The 22,558-nt window shown below is 46.4% G+C and overlaps 2 protein-coding genes across 2 annotated transcripts in view; both read right to left on the bottom strand.

The window, feature by feature from the left end:
- Window positions 1-5,871, bottom strand: part of EDC4 (enhancer of mRNA decapping 4) — a 41,006-nt gene extending 35,135 nt beyond the window's left edge. The window contains exons 1-3 of the mRNA XM_061375881.1: window positions 5,770-5,871; window positions 1,686-1,842; window positions 248-359 (exon numbers count right to left, since the gene is read on the bottom strand). Of these exons, the coding sequence (XP_061231865.1) occupies window positions 248-359; window positions 1,686-1,842; window positions 5,770-5,848 (348 nt within the window). The 5' untranslated portion in view covers window positions 5,849-5,871. The remainder of the gene's footprint in view (window positions 1-247; window positions 360-1,685; window positions 1,843-5,769) is intronic.
- Window positions 5,872-9,878: 4,007 nt separating this feature from the next.
- The window catches only part of NUTF2 (nuclear transport factor 2), a 28,032-nt gene continuing 15,352 nt past the window's right edge, over window positions 9,879-22,558 (bottom strand). Inside the window, exons 4-5 of the mRNA XM_061375949.1 lie at window positions 22,046-22,144; window positions 9,879-10,422 (exon numbers count right to left, since the gene is read on the bottom strand). Coding sequence (XP_061231933.1) covers window positions 10,309-10,422; window positions 22,046-22,144 — 213 coding nt within the window. The 3' untranslated portion in view covers window positions 9,879-10,308. The remainder of the gene's footprint in view (window positions 10,423-22,045; window positions 22,145-22,558) is intronic.

Raw genomic sequence — 22,558 nt, 5'->3', positions numbered from 1 at the left:
GAGCTTGTTTGCGAAGGAGGAATATTAGAGGATAACTTGGCCAGACTCTGGAATAACAGTAACAATCAGCTATGAGATACACCTCCCATTTTTTCCCCCTTGTTAAGCTCTTTGACAAATTTCTACCTAATTACAGATTCCTATAACACAGGAAAGATGATAATTACAGTTTAAAAAATATTCAAGCATGAGCTGATGTGACTAAGAAAAAAAAATAGAGAGAACCATACTTTCTCTTCCTCCTTACCTTGTTACTCCCTCTGGCCTTACTTGTGATGCTAGAATCACTACTGGCCACTATCTCCACATCTTTTGCTGTTATCACTATGCAAGTGGAACTGTCATCACCAGAAAGGCAGCTTTAATTAAAACAAAGGGAAAAAAAAATATCAGACAGGACTCACAGGAAGAGAGGTCAGAGATTTGCTACTCATAATTTTAACAGCAATGAGGAGTTATCTGTGCAACTAGGAAGTCTGAGAAGAACAACTGAAAATAAAAAGAAACTCTTTCAGTTAGGAGTGTCCCTTCCCCATGTGCCACAGGTTTGAGAGCACCAAATGGCTGGTTTTGTCAACTTAAAAACCTCCAGTCTATTGGACTTGAGCACAAACCTACATTTGGTTGAGGTAGCCCTGAGTACTACCAAACACTGGAAGGTGCAAGGAGACCAAAGCTAAGCAGTTGAACATCAACAGTGCATCAACATCCTCTCTCAAAACTGAGCAGAGAACCCAAGCAAAAGCTATTCACATGAGCTCTGATGTTAAAAGTCAGTATGCGAAGCCAAGCATTACACTAATGAATCTGATGTGGATTTGTTTTATTACTCGCATGACAAATCCAAAGCATTCTATATGCATATATTCTCTAGCATATAAGCAGTAAAAGCTCAGGTACTGTTCAAAACACACTGGAATCTATCCATGAGTCAGCAAACAGTTAGGCAGAACCCTAGCTCAGGATCACTTGTCCTGTTTTAAGTTATACGGAGAAAAACATCTGGACAAGTGCAAGGTCTACTATACTGCAGACTGATGCCAAGTCACCCCGAGGTAACTTAGGGCCCAGGAGTCCAGCTGGAGGACTACATGAGAATGTCCAGTTGCACCCAGTGCCCTGCTAATTAACCTTCATCTTTACTCCTGATGTCAACCACACAACCAGTCCCATTGCCCTTTTCTCTACACAGCTCTGCCAAACCTCCTCAGTTCCTGAGCTGAACGGATGGCAGGCTGCGCACATCAGCCTCACAAAAGCTACAAAAGCTCTAACCACCAGCACTGACCCACAGCTGTCACCTGAACTCAATGTGAAGCTTATCAGCTTCCCAGCATGCTTGTCCAGGCTCACCAGAAACAATTTTTCATCATTTTTTAGTCACTCTCAGCCCTTCTTCAATGTAGCAATAGGACAAAGTGTAATAGGTTTAAACTTAAACAGGGGAAGTTCAGGTTAGATATTAGGCAGAAGTTCTTCCCTGTGAGGGTGCTGAGGCCCTGGCACAGGGTGCCCAGAGAAGCTGTGGCTGCCCCATCCCTGGCAGTGTTCAAGGCCAGGTTGGATGGGGCTTGAAGCAACCTGCTCTAGTGGAAGGTATCCCAGCCCATGGCAGGGGATTGGAGCTGGATGAGCTTTAAGGTCCCTTCCAACACAAACCAGTCTGGGATTCCATGAAAACTTACATGACTTGTTTCTCTTGCAGGGCTCCCAGAGAAATGGTTCGATGCACTGGCTTAGCCAGAGAAGGTACATCTCCAGCCACAGCAGGGTCAGGCACCAGCAGTCCATTCAGGTCTCCATTATATGAATTTGATGGTCTCTGGTTCTCATTCACCGAACCTAGGGAGAAGCATGACCAACTGAGCACAATATCCATTCAAAAGAAATAGCACTGTGTGAAATACATTACCTCCAGATGGTTTCTGTCAGGCTCTTCTAGTCTATCAGGTAGAATATGCTAAATTTGTTGGGAAAAGTATTCTTCTCCAAAAAGGATGTGTTAAGAGACCTCCTGTGTAGGAAACTTATCTCTACAGAAAGTGAAGTTGCGTCTCTTTTCTTACACAAGCAATTCCAACAGACCAGAAAAAACACCAAAGAACATGTACAAGGAACTTGCCAGGTTCAAGGAGTAAACGGCCTTGGATCAGAAAGACTAAGCCAGCAATTCAGATTACTGAAACAAGTGCCAGACCAAAACGTTCTTCAAAGGTCACTTCCAACCCTGATGCCTTCAGAGAGACATCCGAAGTCCAACAGTGAAGTAGTTAGCTGCAGCATTTAGGGTTGGCTGGACATAATACACTTGTCACTACCCAAAACTGGCTTCTGAGTGAGATCTGACCTCAAAGTCCAGATGTTTGAGTACCTTAGCTATGAAAATGTGCAGCTGTGCCTATACGATTCCTTATACTCTTCCCCTGGTTGACTAGTCACCTGGAAGTTTACAGCTCTCAAATTGTGTTCAACCCCCTGTTCAGCCTTTCAGCTGTGCTCTGAAGAGTGCACGTGCCCTGACTGCAACCTGGCTCAGCACAAGCTGACTGGTGTCCTCTGTGCCTTCTGAAGGCTTTTAGAAAGGGGTAAATGTAACAGGAATTTAAAGACACCCTGCTATTTCACTAGCAAGGTAAATAGTTGATGATCCACACAGAGGAGCCCACTGCACCAGCGCTTACACGCTGAAGTCAAAGCTTCTTGTTTTAGCAAAAGCCTGGCTTGAAATCTGCACTGGTTTTGAAAAGTGAAATTTCAAATACTGTTGCCAGGTAACAGCTGCTGTGGAGCTCTTGCAAAATGGCTGCGCCAAGACCAGGAGCTCCACTCTGCCCAGCACACTCAACAAACCCCAACATGACTGCACACAAGAGGCACAACCTCTGAAAGTAAGGCAAGCTTTCAGTTACCAAATAGGCTTTAACATAGCAGACTGAGTGCTGCTGCCTACAGAAATAACTGCAACCATTACTCATCTGCCAGAAGAATACTTAAAACTTGACTGTTTATGAACAGAGTCACTGTATCACTAACTACTGTGCTCACAAAAAGCCTGTGCAGCAACAGCATATCCCACTGCAGAGTCCATCTGAGTGCTCACCTCACTGCATGGAGACAACAGCAGCACCACTCACCACAGGGAAACTATGGGCCAGGGAACATGAACCTGTAACCACCTAACACATTTGTGCTGTGCCTACAAGATTAAGATTTGTCCCTTATTCCTATAGCATATGGTGGGTGCTTGTCCTGTTGCAGCTGCTTCAACCGACTGCAATCTATCCTTTGCTAGAAAAAGAGGAACACATTCACTACAGAAGCAGCATCCAGGCCATCAGAGAAAGATGATGCATTCTTTGCTCTATTTGCAGCAACAGGAATTCCTCACATAAGTATGTCTGCTCTTTTACGGACAGCAGGACAGTGACTTTCACTCCACATGGAAGAGAAGGAGAAAAAAAACTCCCCTGAAGCTGATGGGTACAACAACAGTGCACCGAAGTTCAGGAAGGGCCTTAGCCCATCACTCTGTCCTAGTGGGAGCCAGACAAGCACAGGTGCTGCCTGAACACAATCCTGAAGGCATAAAAAAAAAGGGAAGGGGCTCAACGTTTAGTAGGTAAACAAAACCAAAATGTCAACCTGGTAGATCTAGGCCTTCAAAGGGAAAGAAGTGCAATTGTGTTCAGTGCCTTTTTAAAGAGCAGGAACAAAGGAATAATCAGAGCTGAGATCCTGAACTCCTACTCTCACAACCACCTGCACCAAGGGACTCTACTCTGCACTGAACAAAACACTTCCTTGATAAACACCACATGAGGAGGGGCAGCCCATGGAACACCTGGTTATGAGCAGAGATTTCAGCGTGCTCTGAAGGATCCAGCAAGAACACTCCTCCACAGCAGACTGGCATCAGCAGCCTGTATATGTGCCCCAGCTGGGAGCTCCGTGGCTTGATCATGCAGCTCCCCCTTGCTTAGGGCATGGCATGGGAAAATGGAAAAGAGCTATCAAAGCAATGGGTGATGTTTGCAAAACTGGGAGAAAACTGCATCAAGAGAAAATGGGTAGTAGATAACATTTTCACAATCACCAAACCCAGCAGAACTAACAAAGCACTGTGAGAGTTTAAAACCTTCAGAGCAGGGTGTGTTTCTTGTCACCAGTCTAAAGAGCACCCAGAGTAACATAACGCTGTTCACAGCCACTTGCACTGCAAACCTTTCTTCATGGCAAGCAGCTACACCAGCCTCTGCTGGGTATTACATCTGTAAGTGAAATCCAGGCCATAACAGAAACCACAACTAGAGAGAACCTTGATCACAGCAACCTGATGCCAGATGAGACCAGCTCTACCCATGCAATTCATGAGGATGCTTCTATTCTCTTTCATAAGTCTTGAAGGACCACCCAGTCTCCCTTTCCTCTGACATCCTCATAGGATTTTCAGAGGCTTTCAGTTAACACACAGGTACTCTTGCTCTTCATCTTCTTATGTCCAGTTCTTTCAAATCTATCTGCTATTACCCAGGCAGTGATTTCTGCTGAGAACAAGCACGGGTTCCTTACCACCGTTCCTTACTACCACAGTAGCTCTTTGTCCTCTCTACTGTCTTGTGCACTAGTGACAACAGAGAAGGTATAACGAGAATCAATAGGAAAGAAGAGAAATTAAAAGAAAGAAGCCACACTCAGTAAATACCTCCTTTCCTTCAACCAGCAAGAGAAGCTGCTCCAGGGAAAGGCAAATCAACTTGAGAGAATAGAAACAACTACAACCACTTCATAAACATCACACAATTCTTCAGCTCAGTAACTGCTTGTGAAAACAGGTGCTCCCGACCACTGCTCTGACTTCAGTTAAGTACAGAGCCCTCCACAGCTGATTCCTGAGCCTGCTGCTGTTCACCACAAGTGTTTTATAGGCAGAAGGAAGCCCACTGAACTCTCAGCAGAGAAGCAGAACAGTGCAAAGCAAAGGGAGAACAATCACAACCATTTTAAAAGAGATATTTGTGAATGAAAAGCCTGTAGAAAGTTCTTCCCTGTGAGGGTGCTGAGGCCCTGGCACAGGGTGCCCAGAGAAGCTGTGGCTGCCCCATCCCTGGCAGTGTTCAAGGCCAGGCTGGACACAGGGGCTTGGAGCAACCTGGTCTAGTGGAAGGTGTCCCTGTCTGTGGCAGGGGGTTGGAATTGGATGAGCTTTCAGGTCCCTTCCAACCTAAACCATTCCAGGGTTCTATGATTAAGATGGCACTGATCCTAGAGAGGCCTGGCAGCTCCTTCCACTGAGCCCAGCGAAGACACCTAGGGAAAACTCAAAAGTGTTCTTACTAACGGAGGAAGGCTTGGGTGGAGAAGGTCAGCGCTGTGAGCTTCCAGGGCGACACCCCTCGGACAACAAGAGCCCAGAGACCCGCAGCAGCAGCAGCGAGGTTTGTGTCCCGACTGCTCCGCTCTGCTCAGCCACCAGAATCCTCCCGCACCAGTGAAGCCCCTCACACCGGATCTCTACTCCTCTCCTCGCCCGGCTGCACTCCCCAAGCACACCTCGGGGGCAGCGGCAGGGCGGAGCAGGTCCCTCGCCCTGGGCGAGGGGGAGCCAGCGGAAGGCGATGGCCCCTGCACCCTGAAGGGAAACGAGGCCCTGACTGGGAGAGTACCGCAGGCCCGGCACAAGGCAGCGCGGCCCTAGCTCTACGCGGCGGCCCCGCCCCGTCCAGGCCCGCAGCCGGCGGCCTCCCGCTCCCCCCGCTGCCGGCCCCTCACCTCCCGGCCGGTCCAGCTTGAGGATATCCCGCAGATGTTGGGTCGCGTCCTCAATGTCGATGCTGGAAGAGGAGGCCATGGGACCCGGCCCGCGCGGCGCACCGGAGCAGCGCAGCCGTCCCGTCCCCTGGCCTGGCCTGCCCGACCCGGCCCGGTTTCCCGCACCACAGCCGCCGGGCTACCCCTGCCCGCCGCCTGTGCTTCCGCCTCCGGCCCGACTCCTAATGCGCCGGGCGGAAACCGTCGCCGGGATAAAGGGTTCCGGGTGCGGCGCGGGGAAGAGCCCCAGCTCGGTCCCTCCCCTCAGCGAAAGCGGCGCCGGGATCGGAACCGGGCCCGGCAAAGGAGGAAGTTGTTGCAGGGCTCAAGGGCCTCCTCCGGGCCCCTCGAGGCATCTCGTGGAATCCCAGCCTGATCTGTACCGGAAGGGACCTGAAAGCTCATCCAGCCACGGCCGGGGACACCTTCCACTAGACCAGGTTGCTCTAAGCCTCATCAAACCTGGCCTTGAGCACTGCCAGGGATGGGGCAGCCACAGCTTCTCTGGGCACCCTGTGCCAGCGCCTCAGCAGCCTCATGGTAAAGAATTTCTTTCTCACACCCAGCCTGAATCTCCCTCTTTCAGTTTAAAACCATCACCCCTCATCCTGTCACACAGACTCTGTTAAAAAGTCTTTCCCTGTATTTCTTAAAGGCACCTTTTAGAACTGAAAGGCTGCAGTAACTTCTCCCCAGTCTTCTCCGGGCTGAAGAAGCCCAACACTCTCAGCCGTTCCTCCCAACCTCAGATCATTTTTGTTGTCCTCTGGTTCCTCTCCAACAGTTCCATGTGTTTTCTGTACTGAGGACTCCAGAGCTGGACGCAGTGCTTCAGGTGGGGTCTCACCAGAGCAGAGGGGCAGAATCACCTCCCTTGCCCTGTTGGCCACACGCCTCTGGATGCAGCCCGAGATACAACTGACCTTCTGGGCTGCAAGCACACATTGCCTGATCACGTCAGTCTTTCACCCACCAGAACCCCCAAGTCCTTCTCCTCAGGGCAACTCTCAATCCCTTGTTCCCCCAGCAGGTATTGATACTGGGGTTTGCCCTGACCCATGTGAAGGACTCTGCACTTGGCCTCATTGAACCTCATGAGGTTTGCATGGGCCTGCCTCTCAGACCTGTCCAAATCCCTCTTGATGGGCCCTTTGTCAACTGCACCACTCAGCTTCGTGTCAGGTAGATACTAGATTGTCATTTAGATTGGCTATTCAGAAAACCTTCCCCAGAGGGTGTTCAGGCATTGGAACAGGCTGCCCAGGGCAGTGGTGGAGTCACCATCCCTGGAAGTGTTCACACACCGTGTAGATGGGGCCATCAGTGCCATGGTTCAGTGGTGGCCTCAGCAGTGCTGGAGAACGGTTGGACTTTATGATCTTAAAGGTCTTTTCCAACCCGGTTGATTCTGTGATTCTATGATCTGCAAACTTGCTGACGATGCACTCAGTCATCACTGATGAAGATATTAAACAGTATTGTAGAATCACTGAATAATAGTTAGGGTTAGAAAATACTAAAGATCTAGTTCCAATTCCCCTACCAGGGGGGTTGTCCAGGGCAGGGACACCTCACACGACATCATGTCACCCAAGGCTCTGTCCAACCTGGCCTTGAACACTGACACAGATGGAGCATTTACCACTTCTCAGGGCAACCTGTGCCAGTGCCTCAGCACCCTCACAGGGAATAACTCCTTTATATCCAACCTGAAATTCCCCTCTTTCAGTTTGAACCCATCACCCCTTGTCCTATCACAACAGTCCCTGATGAAGAGTCCCTCTCTGGCATCCCTGTAGGCCCCCTTCAGATACTGGAAGGCTGCTCTGAGGTCTCCATGCATGGACCCCTGAGGAATGCCACTTGTCACTGGTATCCATCCAGACATTGAGCCATTGACCATGACCCTCTGGATATGACCATCCAGCCAGTTCCTCATCCACCAGTCTATCAAATCTGTATCTCTCCAGTTTAGAGAAGGATTTTGTGGGGGACTGTTGTGAAGACTTTGCAAAAGTCCAGATAGACAGCAACCATAGCCCTTCCTTTGTTAGCCAACTTTGGCCATGCCTGTGGGAGTACCAGCAATACAAACTGCTGACAGGCCTAGCACCATGAGGGACATGTAAAGTCTCACTTGTGAAGGCTCAGGCAGGGTGGTTATGGGCTCAGTGATCTGAGGCCTCCCAGGCCTCATCCACTTTGGCCACGCCCCCTCACAGGTCAACCAGCTCTGAGGGGACTACTGGGGCTCGACCTAGCACTAAACACAGGCATCAGAAACAAAAAGAGCAAATACACTGGGCCTCAAAACTGACCTGCAGGTGTCAAGAATATTAACCAATACTTATGTAGAAACAGCAGTGTTTATCTCATCCCAGTAAGGAGCCAGGAGTGACTGTGTAGAGAAAGGCAGGTGAAAGAATCCCTGAACAAACTACATGGCCAATTCCAGAGGACAGCTGGATTTAATGGCATAAAAGAATCTTATTTTAGATAGTTCTAAAACTAACACCTGCTCTGTGTATCATTCCTTTAAACTGACTTTTAAGCAAGCTCTCTCCCTGGCTTACTGAGCTTGTTATGTGGAGGAATAACCTGATGTCGCAGACCATTCTGCTCTGTGATTCTTCTGCAAAGCAAGGATCCTTCTGCAGAGCAAGGTTCCTAGGTCCTCTCTCCTCTGTCAGGCTCCATTTGGAAATAGAGCCCCAGCACAAGGATCCTTGCTTAGCAGTGACCACACAAAAAGCCTCTTTCTACTGGAAGAGCTGATCTCTTCAGGTGAGGAATTTTGAACACAACTTTTATTGCTTAGCAGCACTAACAGGAGAACAGTTCTGAATTTGGAGAACATATAAGAATGCTGCAACAGTGAGGAGGAGGGTCCTAACATCAGCTTCCAAGAAAGCTGTGTTCCAATTCAAAGGCCAAAGCAGGCAGATTTGAATCACAACTGGGTTGAGCATGCTCCTTTCCAGGCTTTCTTCAAAAAAAAAGGTAATGCCATGGTCATAAACTTCAAAAGCAAGCCCCTCAAGGTGTACTAATCCCTTTTAAATTGGGTTTTAAGAGCTCAGGGAGATCTGAAGGAAAAGTGAAGGCAGTTCTGCTCCTGTGCCACCTCATCTGCTGGACAGAACCTGAAGAAGGCTCCAGGGAGACCTTAGAACAGTTTCAGTGCCTAAAAGGACTACAAGAAACCTAAAGAAGGCTTTGGACAAGGGCCTGTAGGGACAGGACAAGGGGGAATGGCTTTAACCTGACAGAGGGGACACTGAGATGAGCTCTTGGGAAAAAGTTCTTTCCTGTGAACGTACTGAGGCCCTGGCACAGGCTGCCCAGAGAAGCTGTGGGTGCCCCATCCCTGGCAGTGTTCAAGGCCAGGCTGGACGGGGCTTGGAGCAACCTGGTCTAGTGGAAGGTGTCCCTGCCCATGGCAGGGGGTTGGAACTGGACAAGCTTTAAGGTTCCTTCCAACCCAAGCCATTCTGTTATTAGTAAATTCCTACAGTGGTGGAACACCGCCATCTCCAGGGTGGAAGACACACAACAGCCGATTACGTCCTGGAAACCAGCAAAGCAAAGGCTGTACTACCAACCAGTTCCATTGACAGTGCATGGATGCTTAGAAAACGCCGCAGAGCACGGATCTAGTCAGAGCTTCAGAGCTGGATACAAACTGCGGGAGGGCAGTGGTGAAATGATGTCCTGCCTGTGAAGAAAATACAACTGGCCTGTTCGACTTTGATGGTGAATGTAATGACAGTCATGAAGATTTAAGAGGCTGCTGTGACTATTGGCATCCTTGAGTGTTATTTGAAATATCTGTCCTGGTAAAATCCAGCAGATGAGAACAAACCTGTCTAGAAGTCTTGTCATAAGAGCTGCTGGGAAGGAGGGGGAAAGAATTTGTATGGCCAAGGGCATATCAGAACTGCCTCTTGTGGTACAACTCTCAAGTGCTCTCCAGTCTGAGTTGTAAGTTTGTAATCATTTCCGCACCAGGCAGACACAGAACATCCACAGCAAGTACTATCACCTACTCCATATCCAACTCACTAAAACAATTTAAACTGTTAAGAAAATCTCAAGGTTTTATTATGTAACGTAGCATTGGAACATCTGAACAAATCAGTATCTGGGCTGTACAGGCTGCTGTTCTTTCATGTCTTTGGGTTATAGAGCATCTTGTCAGTACATAGCAACAACCTTTTGCATTATTACTTCTTTCTGAGGCATGCTGGTACAACACAAATTTCTCTTGTCAAATGCAGCTAAGTCTAACTTCCAAACATCATGCACAAGAAATTCATCTCTGACAATGTAAACTCAGCAGAAGGGCAGGTCACAGCTCTTGCTTTGCTCACACTCTGCAGTGCTGCAGGTTTGTGTATGATATTTGGAATGTTCTGTGAGTGTGAATAATACCAGTGAGAGAAAGAAAAAAAAACCCCCGAACAAACAAAAATAAAGCTGGGGTGCTTCAGGGTTGCCAGCTCAGCCGAAGTTGTGCAGTGCTAGCCTGAACATGTCGTTGGTACAAACCCAGGCATCATTGATGTTCTTTAATAGAAATATCTGGTGGAATCCCATGATAGGATCTTCATCAGCCTGCAGAGAGAAGAAAAAAAGAAAGTTGAAAAAACTCTTTTACTGCAAAATGTATTCCAAAACTCACAATAAGACAACCGAAAAGCTGATGTTCACAGTGATGTCACATGCAGAATACTGAGAGAGACACTAATACAACCAGAGGTTCTGCTCCAGGGCACCTTGCAGACAAACACTGAAGGCCTAAGGACACAGAAGTCCTGCAATGATCTGAAGTTGGGGTTTTCTGGAAGACCAGGGGCCATGACATTCCTGCAGCTTCACCACACTGATTAGAGTATGCCTCCCTCAATGCTGAATCACACATCTGCTTTGGGCCTTGCCTGGGAACCAGGCATAAACCAGGGTGCTTCAAAATCAGATTTCAGCTGCTGTGCTTTGGTGTCAGAAGGGAGTTTCTGCTGAAGTTGGTATCAATATTGCCTCAATGACCTAGGCACTAACTGAGGCTTTTGAAAGCATTCCCAGAGTAGGTTCAGCTGGCCAGCAACACTCTACTTTCCACCTCTGTCATCAGGAACAGCTCAAAGGGAGCAAAGTATCTGCTATAGCTGCAAGAAGGTGTTCCAAGCCCAGGGAATCTTTGCAGCAGAGCCTCAACTCCTGCCTTTGACAATTCACCTGCATGCGCTAGCATAGGGTCTGTGCTATACGTGCTATTTACTACAAAGGTAGAACATAATATTAGAGGGAGACTAGTTCTCCCACCTAATGCTTACCAGTCTTCTCAGAGACATCATGCAGGAACTGAAGCCTGAAAACAACAAATGATTCCCAGATGAGCTGGAAATCACACAACAGGACATGATCTGAATAGCACGGGACCGAGCTACCAAACAATCTTCTGATAGTGACCACAGTGTGGTCATTCACATTCACAATTCTATTCAACATTTTGGGAGCTTTTAAGCTCTATTCTTTCAGCACACGGCCATTTAGCTTCAGAAAAAGGGGGAAATGCATTAAAAAACAAGCACTGAAAAGCAGAAGCAAGAGCAGCACATGAAACAGTGTGTCAGAGAGCTGAATAGTTATTCACAATGCTCTACTGCTCTCCACCAAGAACAGCACACGAAAAGTGGAAAAACAAAGCAGACTACAGAATAAACAAAAATATATTTACTTTAAGAAGTAATACATAAATAATAAATTGACTGGGAAACAAGTCAGCTTTGAGGAGCAACTTGCTAAGGCCATCAGTTACACCGCAAACCAGCAGGTCTGCCAAAGCACTGGCAGGATCAAGTGCATGTAAAAGCAGCATTCAGCTCTAAAACCACTGCCAGGATTTCACAGTGATAACTGCCTAGGAAGTAAAGCGGTGTAGATGAAGTGCAGTTTCAGTAAGTGTATGCTAATCCACAGAGGAAAACCACATTAGCTATGACCTCTCAGGAAGGTGATGCTGAAATCACACTGGACAGGTTTTATTTCTTTCTTAAACCAGCTATCAGGGCAAGCACAGGGTTAGTAATTATTAGAAAGGAATAGAGAACCAAACAGACAACCAAACCAAACCAGTTGCAGTAGGCAACTGCATAAGTACACAGAGAACACCCACATACCAAATCTTGCATGCATTTCTTAATATTAAAAAAAATATGTATATACAATAAGGAAAGGCCAGAGAAGGACAAGAAAAAATGATCCAGCTACAGGACAGCTTCCTGCCAAAGAAAGTCAATAGAGTCTAACTCTGGCTTGCAAAACTGTAATCACGGTGAGGGGAACAGGCAAGATAAATAGCTATAAAAACATAAAGGACAAAGTAAATAAGGAAAATACAGCCAAAACTGAAGAAGGCAACAAGGCCCGAAGTATGAGTAACTCAAATTTCAGTAGACAAACGAAAGAAAAGTCCTCAAGCAAGACAAGTGTCAATAAAGTCACTCTTCAACAGGGTGATGAACGGGGCAGCTTTTTGTCACATCAATATATACCTTCCGCTGCATTAGGCAGAAGCTCCCTAACAACAGCACAGTATGAACACAAGCTGACTTAAACCCACCATCCATCTTGTTAATTAGCACATGGCAGCAGTCATGCCAACTATTTCAGGGGAAGTATTATTACTGTTACAGCTGCTAAGAACAGATGCTTGCTTATCCATGCTGAAGAGCTGGCCTGTGAACCAAAATCTGTGTGTTCATGCCTCTTTTAGCTTTACACTATGGCCTCAATGCTGCTTGATAGTTGGTAGGTTTCTGGCCATGAAGGAATCTTTAAGAAAACTGAGTAGCATTAGAGCCCTACATTAAAGTTTGAGATACGGTCGCACACAGACAATTGCAGTCAATGGCTCAATGTCCAACTGGAGACTGGTGACAAGTGGTGTCAACATCTTTGTTGGTGACACGGACATTGGGACCGAGCACCCTCAGGAAGTTTGCTGATGACACTGAGCTGTGTGGTGCGGTCAACACGCTGGAGGGAAGGGACAGGATCCAGAGGGGCATGGACATGCTGGAGAGGTGGCCAATGGCAACAAAGCAAAGTTCAAGGTCCTACACCTGGGTTGGCGCAATCCCAGGCACAGCTACAGGCTGGGCAGAGAAGAGATTCAGAGCAGCCCTGCGGAGAAGGACTTGGGGGTGCTGGCTAATGAGAAACAGAATATTAGCCAGCTCCAGCGTGCGCTTGAGCCCAGAAACCACCTGTGTCCTGGGCTGTATCCCCAGCAGTGTGACCAGCAGGTCAAGGGAGGTGATCCTGTCCATCTACCTGCTCTCATGAGACCCCACTTAGAGCACTGTGTACAGTTCTGGTGTCCTCAACATAAGAAGCACATTGAGCTGCTGGAGCAGATCCAAAGGAGTCTATGAGGATGATCACAGGCAGGAGCACAGCCTGTACTACCAAAGGCTAAGAAAGTTGGGGCTGTTTAGCCTGGAGAATAGAAGCTGCGTGGAGACCTTATAGCAGCCTTCCAGTATCAGAAAGGGGCCTACAAGGATGCCAGAGTACTGTCTCCCACAGCATTCTCATAGATAAGCTAAGGAAGTGTGGGCTTGACGATCAGGTAGCGAGGCGGATCAAGAACTGGTTGGAAGGAAGAAGGCAGAGAGTTGTGGTCAATGGTGCAGAATCTAGCTGGAGGTCTGTGACTAGTGGAGTGCCTCAGGGGTCGGTGCTGGGACCAGTGCTGTTTAATATTTTCATCAACGACCTGGATGAGGGAACTGAGTGTGCTCTCAGCAAGTTCGCTGATGACACTAAACTGGGAGGAGTGGCTGACACACCAGAAGGCTGTGCTGCCATCCAGCGAGACCTGGATAGGCTGGAGAGTTGGGCGGGGAGAAACTTGATGAAATTCAACAGGGGCAAGTGTAGAGTCTTGCAGCTGGGGAAGAACAACCCCATGTACCAGTACAGGCTGGGGACTGACCTGCTGGAAAGTAGCGAAGGGGAAAGGGACCTGGGGGTCCTGGTGGATAGGAGGATGACCATGAGCCAGCAATGTGCCCTTGTGGCCAAGAAGGCAAATGGCATCCTGGGGTGCATTAGAAAGGGTGTGGTTAGTAGGTCAAGAGAGGTTCTCCTCCCCCTCTATTCTGCCTTGGTTAGGCCGCATCTGGAATATTGCATCCAGTTCTGGGCCCCTCAGTTCAAGAAGGACAGGGAACTGCTTGAAAGAGTCCAGCGCAGAGCCACAAAGATGATGAAGGGAGTGGAACACCTCCCTTATGAGGAGAGGCTGAAGGAGCTGGGTCTCTTCAGCTTGGAGAAGAGGAGACTGAGGGGTGACCTCATCAGTGTTTACAAATATGTAACGGGTGGGTGTCAGGATGATGGAGCTAGGCTTTTTTCAGTGATATCCAGTGCTAGGACAAGGGGCAATGGGTGTAAACTGGAGCATAGAAGGTTCCACGTTAACATCAGGAAGAACTTCTTTACTGTGAGAGTGACAGAGCACTGGAACAGGTTGCCCAGGGGGGTTGTGGAGTCTCCCACATTGGAGATATTCAAGGCCCGCCTGGACAAGTTCCTGTGTGATGTACTCTAGGTTACCCTGCTCTTGCAGGGGGGTTGGACCAGATGATCTCTCAAGGTCCCTTCCAACCCTTGGGATTCTGTGACTCTTCATCAGGGACGGTATCAATAGGACAGGGGGTGATGAGTTTAAACTTAATGGGGAAGTTCAGGTTGTGTGATAAACAACACAAATAGTTTGCTTCAGCAAAAGCTTGCTTTATCTTTGTTTTTGTATTGTATCCTGCTTAAGCACAATCACATCGGCAGATGCGAAGAATGCAAGTTCCTGAAACTGCGAAACAAACAGGAACAAGGGACTTTTACAGCCAGACATAGGATATATGGCAGTCACGCTTGATCGAACCAACATCTAGTCTGGAAATAACAGAACAAGTTATAAGGGCTTTAGGCACATGCATGGGTTAAGTAGGCCAAAAGTCTGTGTCAAAGAAGACTATTGGCCATTATCAATTTGCTCTTAAAAAGACCCTCCTGGATATGCATGGAAGAAAGAATGAAGATTGCATCAGCAATTGGGAGGTGGGATCCATCTTCCTGAAAGTCATATGAATATGTAAAAGGCTTGACTATAAGAAACTTTGACTCTGTACTCACAAATGTACATGCAGGATATGAAGACATGCACCCAGCGCTGTAAATAAACCTTTACTCCACTGACTTTGTCCCCATTCTAAAGGTGAGCTCACTCCTCACAGATGTAAGGCAGAAGCTCTTCCCTGTGAGGGTTCTGAGGCACAGGGTGCCCAGAGAAGCTGAGGCTGCCCCATCCCTGGCAGTGTTCAAGGCCAGCTTGGACAGAGCCTTGGGTGACACGGTCTAGAGGGAGGTGTCCCTGCCTGTGAAAGAAAGTTGGAACGGGGTGATCTTAAGGTCCTTCCCAACTAAAACCATTCTATGGTTCTATGACATGACTTTGTAAACCATCTTACTAATGCTACCCCTTTTGACTAATCACAAAATCAGAGTACGAGGTAGGAAGGGACATCAAGGATCATCAGGTGCAACCTTTCTAGGCAAAGCACGATCTAAACTAGACGGGCCCAGCACCCTGTCCAGCCAAATGAACAGTGTCCAGCACTGCGGAGTCCACTTCCCTGAGGAGATTACTCCTGTGGCTGGTGGTTCTCAGTGTGAAAAATTTTCCTCTTGTGTCCAGTTGGAATCTCCTCAGGAGTAATTTACACCCATTATCCTGTGTCTTTTAGAATCCCAGACTGGTTTGGGCTGGAAGGCACCTTAAAGCTCTTCCAGTTCCAATCCCTGCCACAGGCAGGGACACCTTCCACTAGACCAGGTTGCTTCAAGCCTCATCCAGCCTGGCCTTGAACACTGCCAGGGATGGGGCAGCCACAGCTTCTCTGGGCAATTTCCACAGTTTTAGCTCTCAAGCTAATGAAAAAGAAAGAACAAGGTCCTACTTTTCCATGGGATTCCTCATAAAAGGAGAGTGTCTTCTTTTAGCCACTACCAAGTTGGAATTAATTCATATTCATGTCAGCTCCTTTCTAATGCCTTAGTTTAAACCAGGCAGGTAGAATCATTTCAGCATGAATTGCTTCTAATCACAGCTATTACTCAGCATTTAGTGTACTCTCATTTGCTCCATGGTCTTCTAGGGTCACTGGGGCATCTATTACAAGTTTTGTAAGTAGTCTGCATACCAAATTTGAGCATGTTGTTACTGACGTGAGTACAATTTAAAACTATGCCTCTGGAAAAAAGATACCACCACCAGAGTGGTTTTAGCATAATTTCATCCATTTCTGCTAAGCCCAGCTGCACTGCAGCTCTCAGTACTTTGGCTCGAGGAGAATTTCCTACTCTCTTTCACAATTCAGGACTGGACACATGAAAGAAAAAAAAAAAAAGGGAATTCTTCCTTAAATACTTGCTGTTGTTCAGATGGCAAATTCCTCAATACAGACACATTATTGCTTTCTTCATTCCCTTCATGTTGTATCTTCACAGCACAGAGGAGCAGTATACTTTAAAAACAAGGGAAATCCTAGACTATATTTAAGGCGAAGTAAATTATTTCGTCTGTTCCACTGTCCTTTGTTATACTGTGTGGCACCACAAAGAATAATCTGCTTTCAGGTTAAGTACTCAACTACTTTCCACCTACAGGGCAGATTGCCCTTAGTCCCTCCTCTCCCAGCTCCACAATCCGTGTACAGGACACTCACAATCTTGGCAGCTTTCTGACTACTTCCAGTTTTAGTACATCTCTTCTGACCTGCAGGCTCAAACTGTAGAAAGTACTCGGCTCAGAGAGCCATCGGTCATGTTCGAGTATTAGATGCAACACTACCCTGCAATTCAAGTTTAGCTGCACAGCTCTTTTGTGGGGAAAGACAGTTTTACTCTTCCACTAGCACACCACAGCATCTGCTGATTGAACTGTAAGGCTGCAACTATCCTTATCTCAAAGGAAAGGCTAATTACTTAAGATAGCAGGTTCTTTCAAATGCTAAGCCTCATTTAACAGGCTTTAAGCACTGCTTTAAGTGCTTTAAGTGCTTAAGCATGCATTACAAAACCATCCAGTGATTTTAAGGCTAGGAAACACTCCACAAAGTTAGTTATTCACAATTAATTCTGCAACAACCACTTCAAAATTCACACTCTGTGGCAGAGCCACATATCTGCTAGGTTGCTCTGAGAAGGCACAAGCCACAGCCATGCTTCTCAGCCGAGCTCAAGGGACAGAAGAGCGAGAAGAGAGCACTCCTTACTCAACCAGGACAGCGAGGACTGCATGGAAGAGTGGTAAGGCAGAGGGTTAGACGTTGTGGAGGGCTAGCCTGAAGACTTCGTTGGTGCACACCCAGGCACCTTGAAAACTTTTCAACAAAAATGACTGGTGGAAGCCTAGAACCTGGTCATCATCTGCCTGAGCATGACAGGAGAAATACGTTATGAGGTGAAACACACTGGGTAACATTCTGGATGAACACTGGCAAAGTAGGGTCACACAAAGTAAAACTCACACCTACAGGCTTAAACTGGTGCTTATTCTTCCTAGTTGAAGCAAGCAAACATGCACCCAGACAAAGAACAGCAATAAAACATGACAAGAGAGTTACAGTAATATCCTTGCTAGTAACATGCACCCTATTTAGATGTTCTATTATTCTCCAACATCATCTCCAAGAAGCTGTTGTGCCCAGTCCCCTCAGTGCAGACAGTAATAGTCCTTGGCCCTGTGATTTCTTCAGAACTCTTCTTGTGTAGTTAAGAAGAGAGCTGAGGCTTTGTGACAGTTTGATAGCAGTTCACCCCACGATATATGCAGGGAGGGTAGAAGGTTCCTCTGTTTTGGTTTGAGTTTTTTCTCCTCCCCCTAAAATCAAACAATATCAAAATATAATGGTTTAAGAAAGAAATGCAAGATGTGGCCAGCTGACTTAAGAATGAGTTTCCACTGAATTTTTGGGACTAGGAACTCGAGCAACTAAGGTCTCAAAAAATCCATTTCAATATCATGAAAATAATGACTTCTTAGAAAGGGCGTGTCACAGGTTATTTTAGCATTATTATTTTCTTAGATTGCTTATTAAAAGCATGATGCATGCTTCTTCATTACATAAAATGAAGCGAGTTTTGGAAAACAGCAGAGGATTCAAAAGCATATACATTGATTATACTGGCCTTTGAATAATCTGGCTCACAGGGCCATGGAAAGGGTAACCGTAAGCCTGGCTTTTCCCTTCTACTACTGGCGGTCTTGGAAGTGCCCTCCCTTGTGCAACTTTCTCCTCAGTTTTTCTTGAGACCAATGGGTGCAAGCTGAATTTCCACACTACTAAGAAAGCAACTTTTAAACAAAAGTAAGTATGCAGCTCCATGTTTGTGTGTGAAGTGCACCCTGTTCACCTGGAGCTACAGAACCACTCATTACAAGGCACTAACTGAACCCAGTTATTCCCAGTTACAGTACTGCATCTAGAACAGCACCACAATGCATTAAAATGTCTGTCAATGCGGATGTAGTCACACAAGTATTCTCTACATATGACAACGAGGTTCATGTTCATGTCATGAACACGTCTTGAGCAAAGAGATCACAAAATGACTGACTTTTCAATCTTTGGAGAAGTCAGGAAGAAGGTCAGCAAAGCCTCCACCTTAGACTTCCAGAGGGATGACTACAGTCTGTTTAGGACACTGGTCAGCAGAATTCCTTGGAAAACGCTACTGAAGGACAAAAAAGTCCAGGAAGGCTGGACACTCTTAAAAAATTGAATCTTTCAGGTGCAGAAGCAGGTGGTCCCTAGTACCAAAAATCAAACCAGCAGGGAGGAGACAAGCCTGGCTGAACAAGGAGATAGTAGTGGAAATTTATCACCTATGGAAAAAGGGACAGTTACCCCATTAAAAGTTCAAGGATGTTGCTGGGTTACGTAGAGAGAAAGTTAGAAAGGCAAAGCCACAGCTGGAACTAAATCTGGCCACTAGCATAAAAGATAAATAAAAGTACTTTTTAAAATATATTAGCAATAAAAGCAGAAACTCCATCCTCTCCTGCATCCTAGGGGAAACCTAGTGACTGAGGATGACGTAAAGGCTGAGGTACTTAATGCTGCTTTTGTCTCAGTCATTAATAGTCACACCAGCCATCCTCAGCGTACTCAGTTCCTTGAGCTGGATGGCAGAGATGGAGAGCTGACTGAAATCCCCATAAACCAGTAGGGAACGGTTAGTGACCTCCTGCTCCACTTATAAACTACACAAGTTTATGGGGCCAGATGGGTTACACCCAAGAGTGTTAAAGGAGCTGGGAGAGGAGCTTGCTAAGCTGCTCTCCATCACCTACCAGGAGTCCTGGTCTACTGGGCAGGTCCCAGAGGACTGGAGGTTGGCCAACATGAAGCCTCTACAAAAAAGGGAATGAAGAAAGGCCCAGGGAACTACAGGCCTGTCAGCCTGAGCTCAGTGCCAGCAAAGGTCATGGAGCAGATGATCCTAAGTGAGATCAAAAGCAAGTGTGGGAAAACGGAGGGATCAGGCCCACGGAGCACTGAGTTCAACACCAGGGTACATGAAGAGGTCCTGCTTGACCAACCTGACCTCCTTCTACCATAAGGTGACCCACATGGTTGATGAGGGAAAGGCTGTGGACATTGTCTATTTGGACTTTAGTAAAGCATTCGACACTGTCTCCCACAGCATTCTCTGGGAAACTTTGGCTGCTCATGGCCTGGATAGGTGGATTCTTTGCTGGGCTGGAAACCGGTTGAATGACTGAAAAGAGTGATGATGAATGGTATCATGTCTAGTTGGCAACTGGTCACTAATGGTGTCCCTCAGGGCTCGGTGTTAGGGCCAGTGTTGTTTAACATCTTCACTGAAGATCTGTATGACAGGATTGAGTTCAACCTCAGTAAATTTGTGGACAACACCAAGTTGTCAGGCAGTGTTGATCTGCTGGAGGCTCTGCAGAGGGCTCTGGACAGGCTGGATCAATGGCTTGTGGCCAGTGGGATGAGATTCAACAAGGCAAAGTGCCAGGCCCTGCACATGGGTCACAACAACACCATGCAACACACCACACTTGGGGAAGAATGACTGGAAAGCTGCTTAAAGAAAAGGACCTGGGAGTGCTGACTGATGGAGCTGAACATGAGCAGCTTGTGCCTAGGCAGCCAAGAAGGCCAAAGGCATCCTGGTCTGTATAAACACCAGTGTGGCAGCAGGGCCAGGGTAGTGATTGCCCTGTACTGGGCACTGGTGAGGCTGGAAATGTGCTTTCTAAAGCTCAAACTAGACACATAAAAGAGCGGAAAAATGTCACCTCTCCTACTAAAAACTCACAAACAAATTAGATTTGATCATGACAATGGGAATACTTTCATCCACTATGTTCTTTCCAAATACACAGATGCACTAACACATGATCCCTGAATTATTCTGGATGAGATCAAGAAACTTAAGTTATTCCGAGAATAAAAACAGCACTACTCCAAGCCATGGTATTTATGGAAAGCTGTCAGATTGCATCTACAACCCTAATGACCATACTAAAGGATAAGAAAACTCAAAAGCTTTACAGAATCTTTCAGAACTTGGTATGTTGACACAGGATTCAACACAATCACTGTTGCAGGCAGCGATCCACTTGATGATTTTGCAACAACCTTAGAAACATGACAGTGCAAAACCACGTGCAGAAATGAACGATCCAAGACACCGAGTCAAAAAGTCTTGGGCTCACCACTGAGTTTTGTGCACACCCAAGATATATAACAGATGAGCTCAGCACATCTGACTTCATGCCTGTCCTGCAGTTTAGTGCTCCATGGCCATGTGTGGCTGTCTTTCCTCAAGAGTGTGTGCAGGTGGGACTGAGCAACAAGAAAGCTGGAACCCAACTTCCAGCTAGGAAGAGGAGCAGCTGTGGTGAGAGCCAAAGCTATCTATGTTAGGCTTAGAAATGGATGCAATATACTGGGAACCACTCTTCCCAACTACCCAGCCCAAAACAATTAGGAGGAATTCAGACTTCCAGTCCTACATTTGCTTAGTTAACAGTTCAGTCAGTGCAATTTTGAATGTTCTGATACTGAAGGTGCCATTCAGAGTTAACAGGAAAAGGAAGCCTAAACAGCTACTTTAAAAGACACCTGGGATCAAGTAACTGTAAAGACTGGATGGCTTTAGGGTCCTGACTTGACTGCATGTCTGGACCAAATCCTGACAAAACTACCTCCAGTAATTTTAACTATTGTTATGTAATTTCACATTTTGTAAATAATGACTGCCCACTGTGAGCAAGTTCTGCCTTCAGCTGACTTCATATATAGGATATTTTTTGCAGATTCCAGGATAATTTCTTTCATAAGTAGTCCTATCAATTTACAAATCTGTGACCCTGGTATAAGATGCAACATGTCCTCAAAGGAACAGGATTGGGTCAGCTTACACAGTTCAGCTGTGTAACTGAACAATAACTTAAACCACAATGTAATCAAACTACAGCCTGAAAAATAATCTGATTTCTTCAAAGAAGCAGCTGTTTAAACAGCAAGTGTTTGATCTCAGAGGCCACACTCCCATTGTTGAACCAGTTTTGACCACACACTGCATTAACAGACCACTGCATTAACACCAGGACTGCGTTCTTGTGTACAGTGATAACAAATAAAAAATCATGGTCTTATTGAAGAGCTGACAGCTAACAAAGTGTCTGCAAAGCCACAGTTCGATGCACATGTTACAACAAAGAGAGCACATTAACTGAGATGTGCTTATATTATCCAAGAACACTGTAATAATGCTTTTAAACACAACAGAAGACACTGAAGTCTTATTGCATCAGAGTAAGGGAAATACTGATGTTTCCAGAACTCCTGATATTTGCATGCACAGTAAAAACCATGGCACTTTGCTTGGCATTGTGACACAGGGCTGTCAAATTACAGGTGGTTTACCTAATGCTAGTTATCTGAAGGGATAGGCATTTTCTTGACAGTCTGGAAGAGCAGGAGAATGACTCCCCAGTACAAGCTTACTGGTGTTCCTTTCCCACCCAAGAGAGCATTTTAATGTTTTTAGAGATCAGATTATTTAGAATCCTAAAAAGAAAACCTATGGCAGAAGCATTTGTTAACCTGTCATGGAAGGAGTTTACCTTAAGCTGTCCCACTACCATACTGAGTATACAGCTGTCAGGTGTAGGTTGATGGTCTTGTGCTGTGATGCTGTGTTGTATTTTTTGGAAAGGAAGGCTCTGCAATGAAAAGAAAGCAAAATAAGGAAGTGTACAGTCATTGCATGATGACAAAACAAAGATCAAGCAAATCCAACATTATGAAGCATTTGACTATTTTGGCAGTACTTTCGTAACTCAGCACTACTCAGGCTGGACTGATCACAACAACTGTGCTTTTCAAATACCGAGACATGAAATAATGTCACTCTGTACAGTAAACAGCATCTTTTCCTTGTCTAATTACACTGCCTGAAGAATTTCAGATCAACTCTAAGCAGAAAGTTCACATGATGAAGGCACAAACATGATCAAATAGTGCTTTGAACAGGGTTCAAAGACTGTATGATCCCATACTGGGGTTTACCAGACAACTCTCAGTTGACTATTTTGTTCAAGTAGCTATGAACAGAAAGGAAACGTGGTTGACCCAGA

This window comes from Neopsephotus bourkii, unplaced genomic scaffold (genome assembly GCF_033783945.1).
Source record: "Neopsephotus bourkii isolate Nb327-2 ecotype Australia unplaced genomic scaffold, CSIRO-AGI_Nbou_v1 NB_1680, whole genome shotgun sequence".
NCBI lineage: Eukaryota > Metazoa > Chordata > Aves > Psittaciformes > Psittacidae > Neopsephotus > Neopsephotus bourkii.
This window is presented reverse-complemented; position numbering and strand designations above follow the sequence as displayed.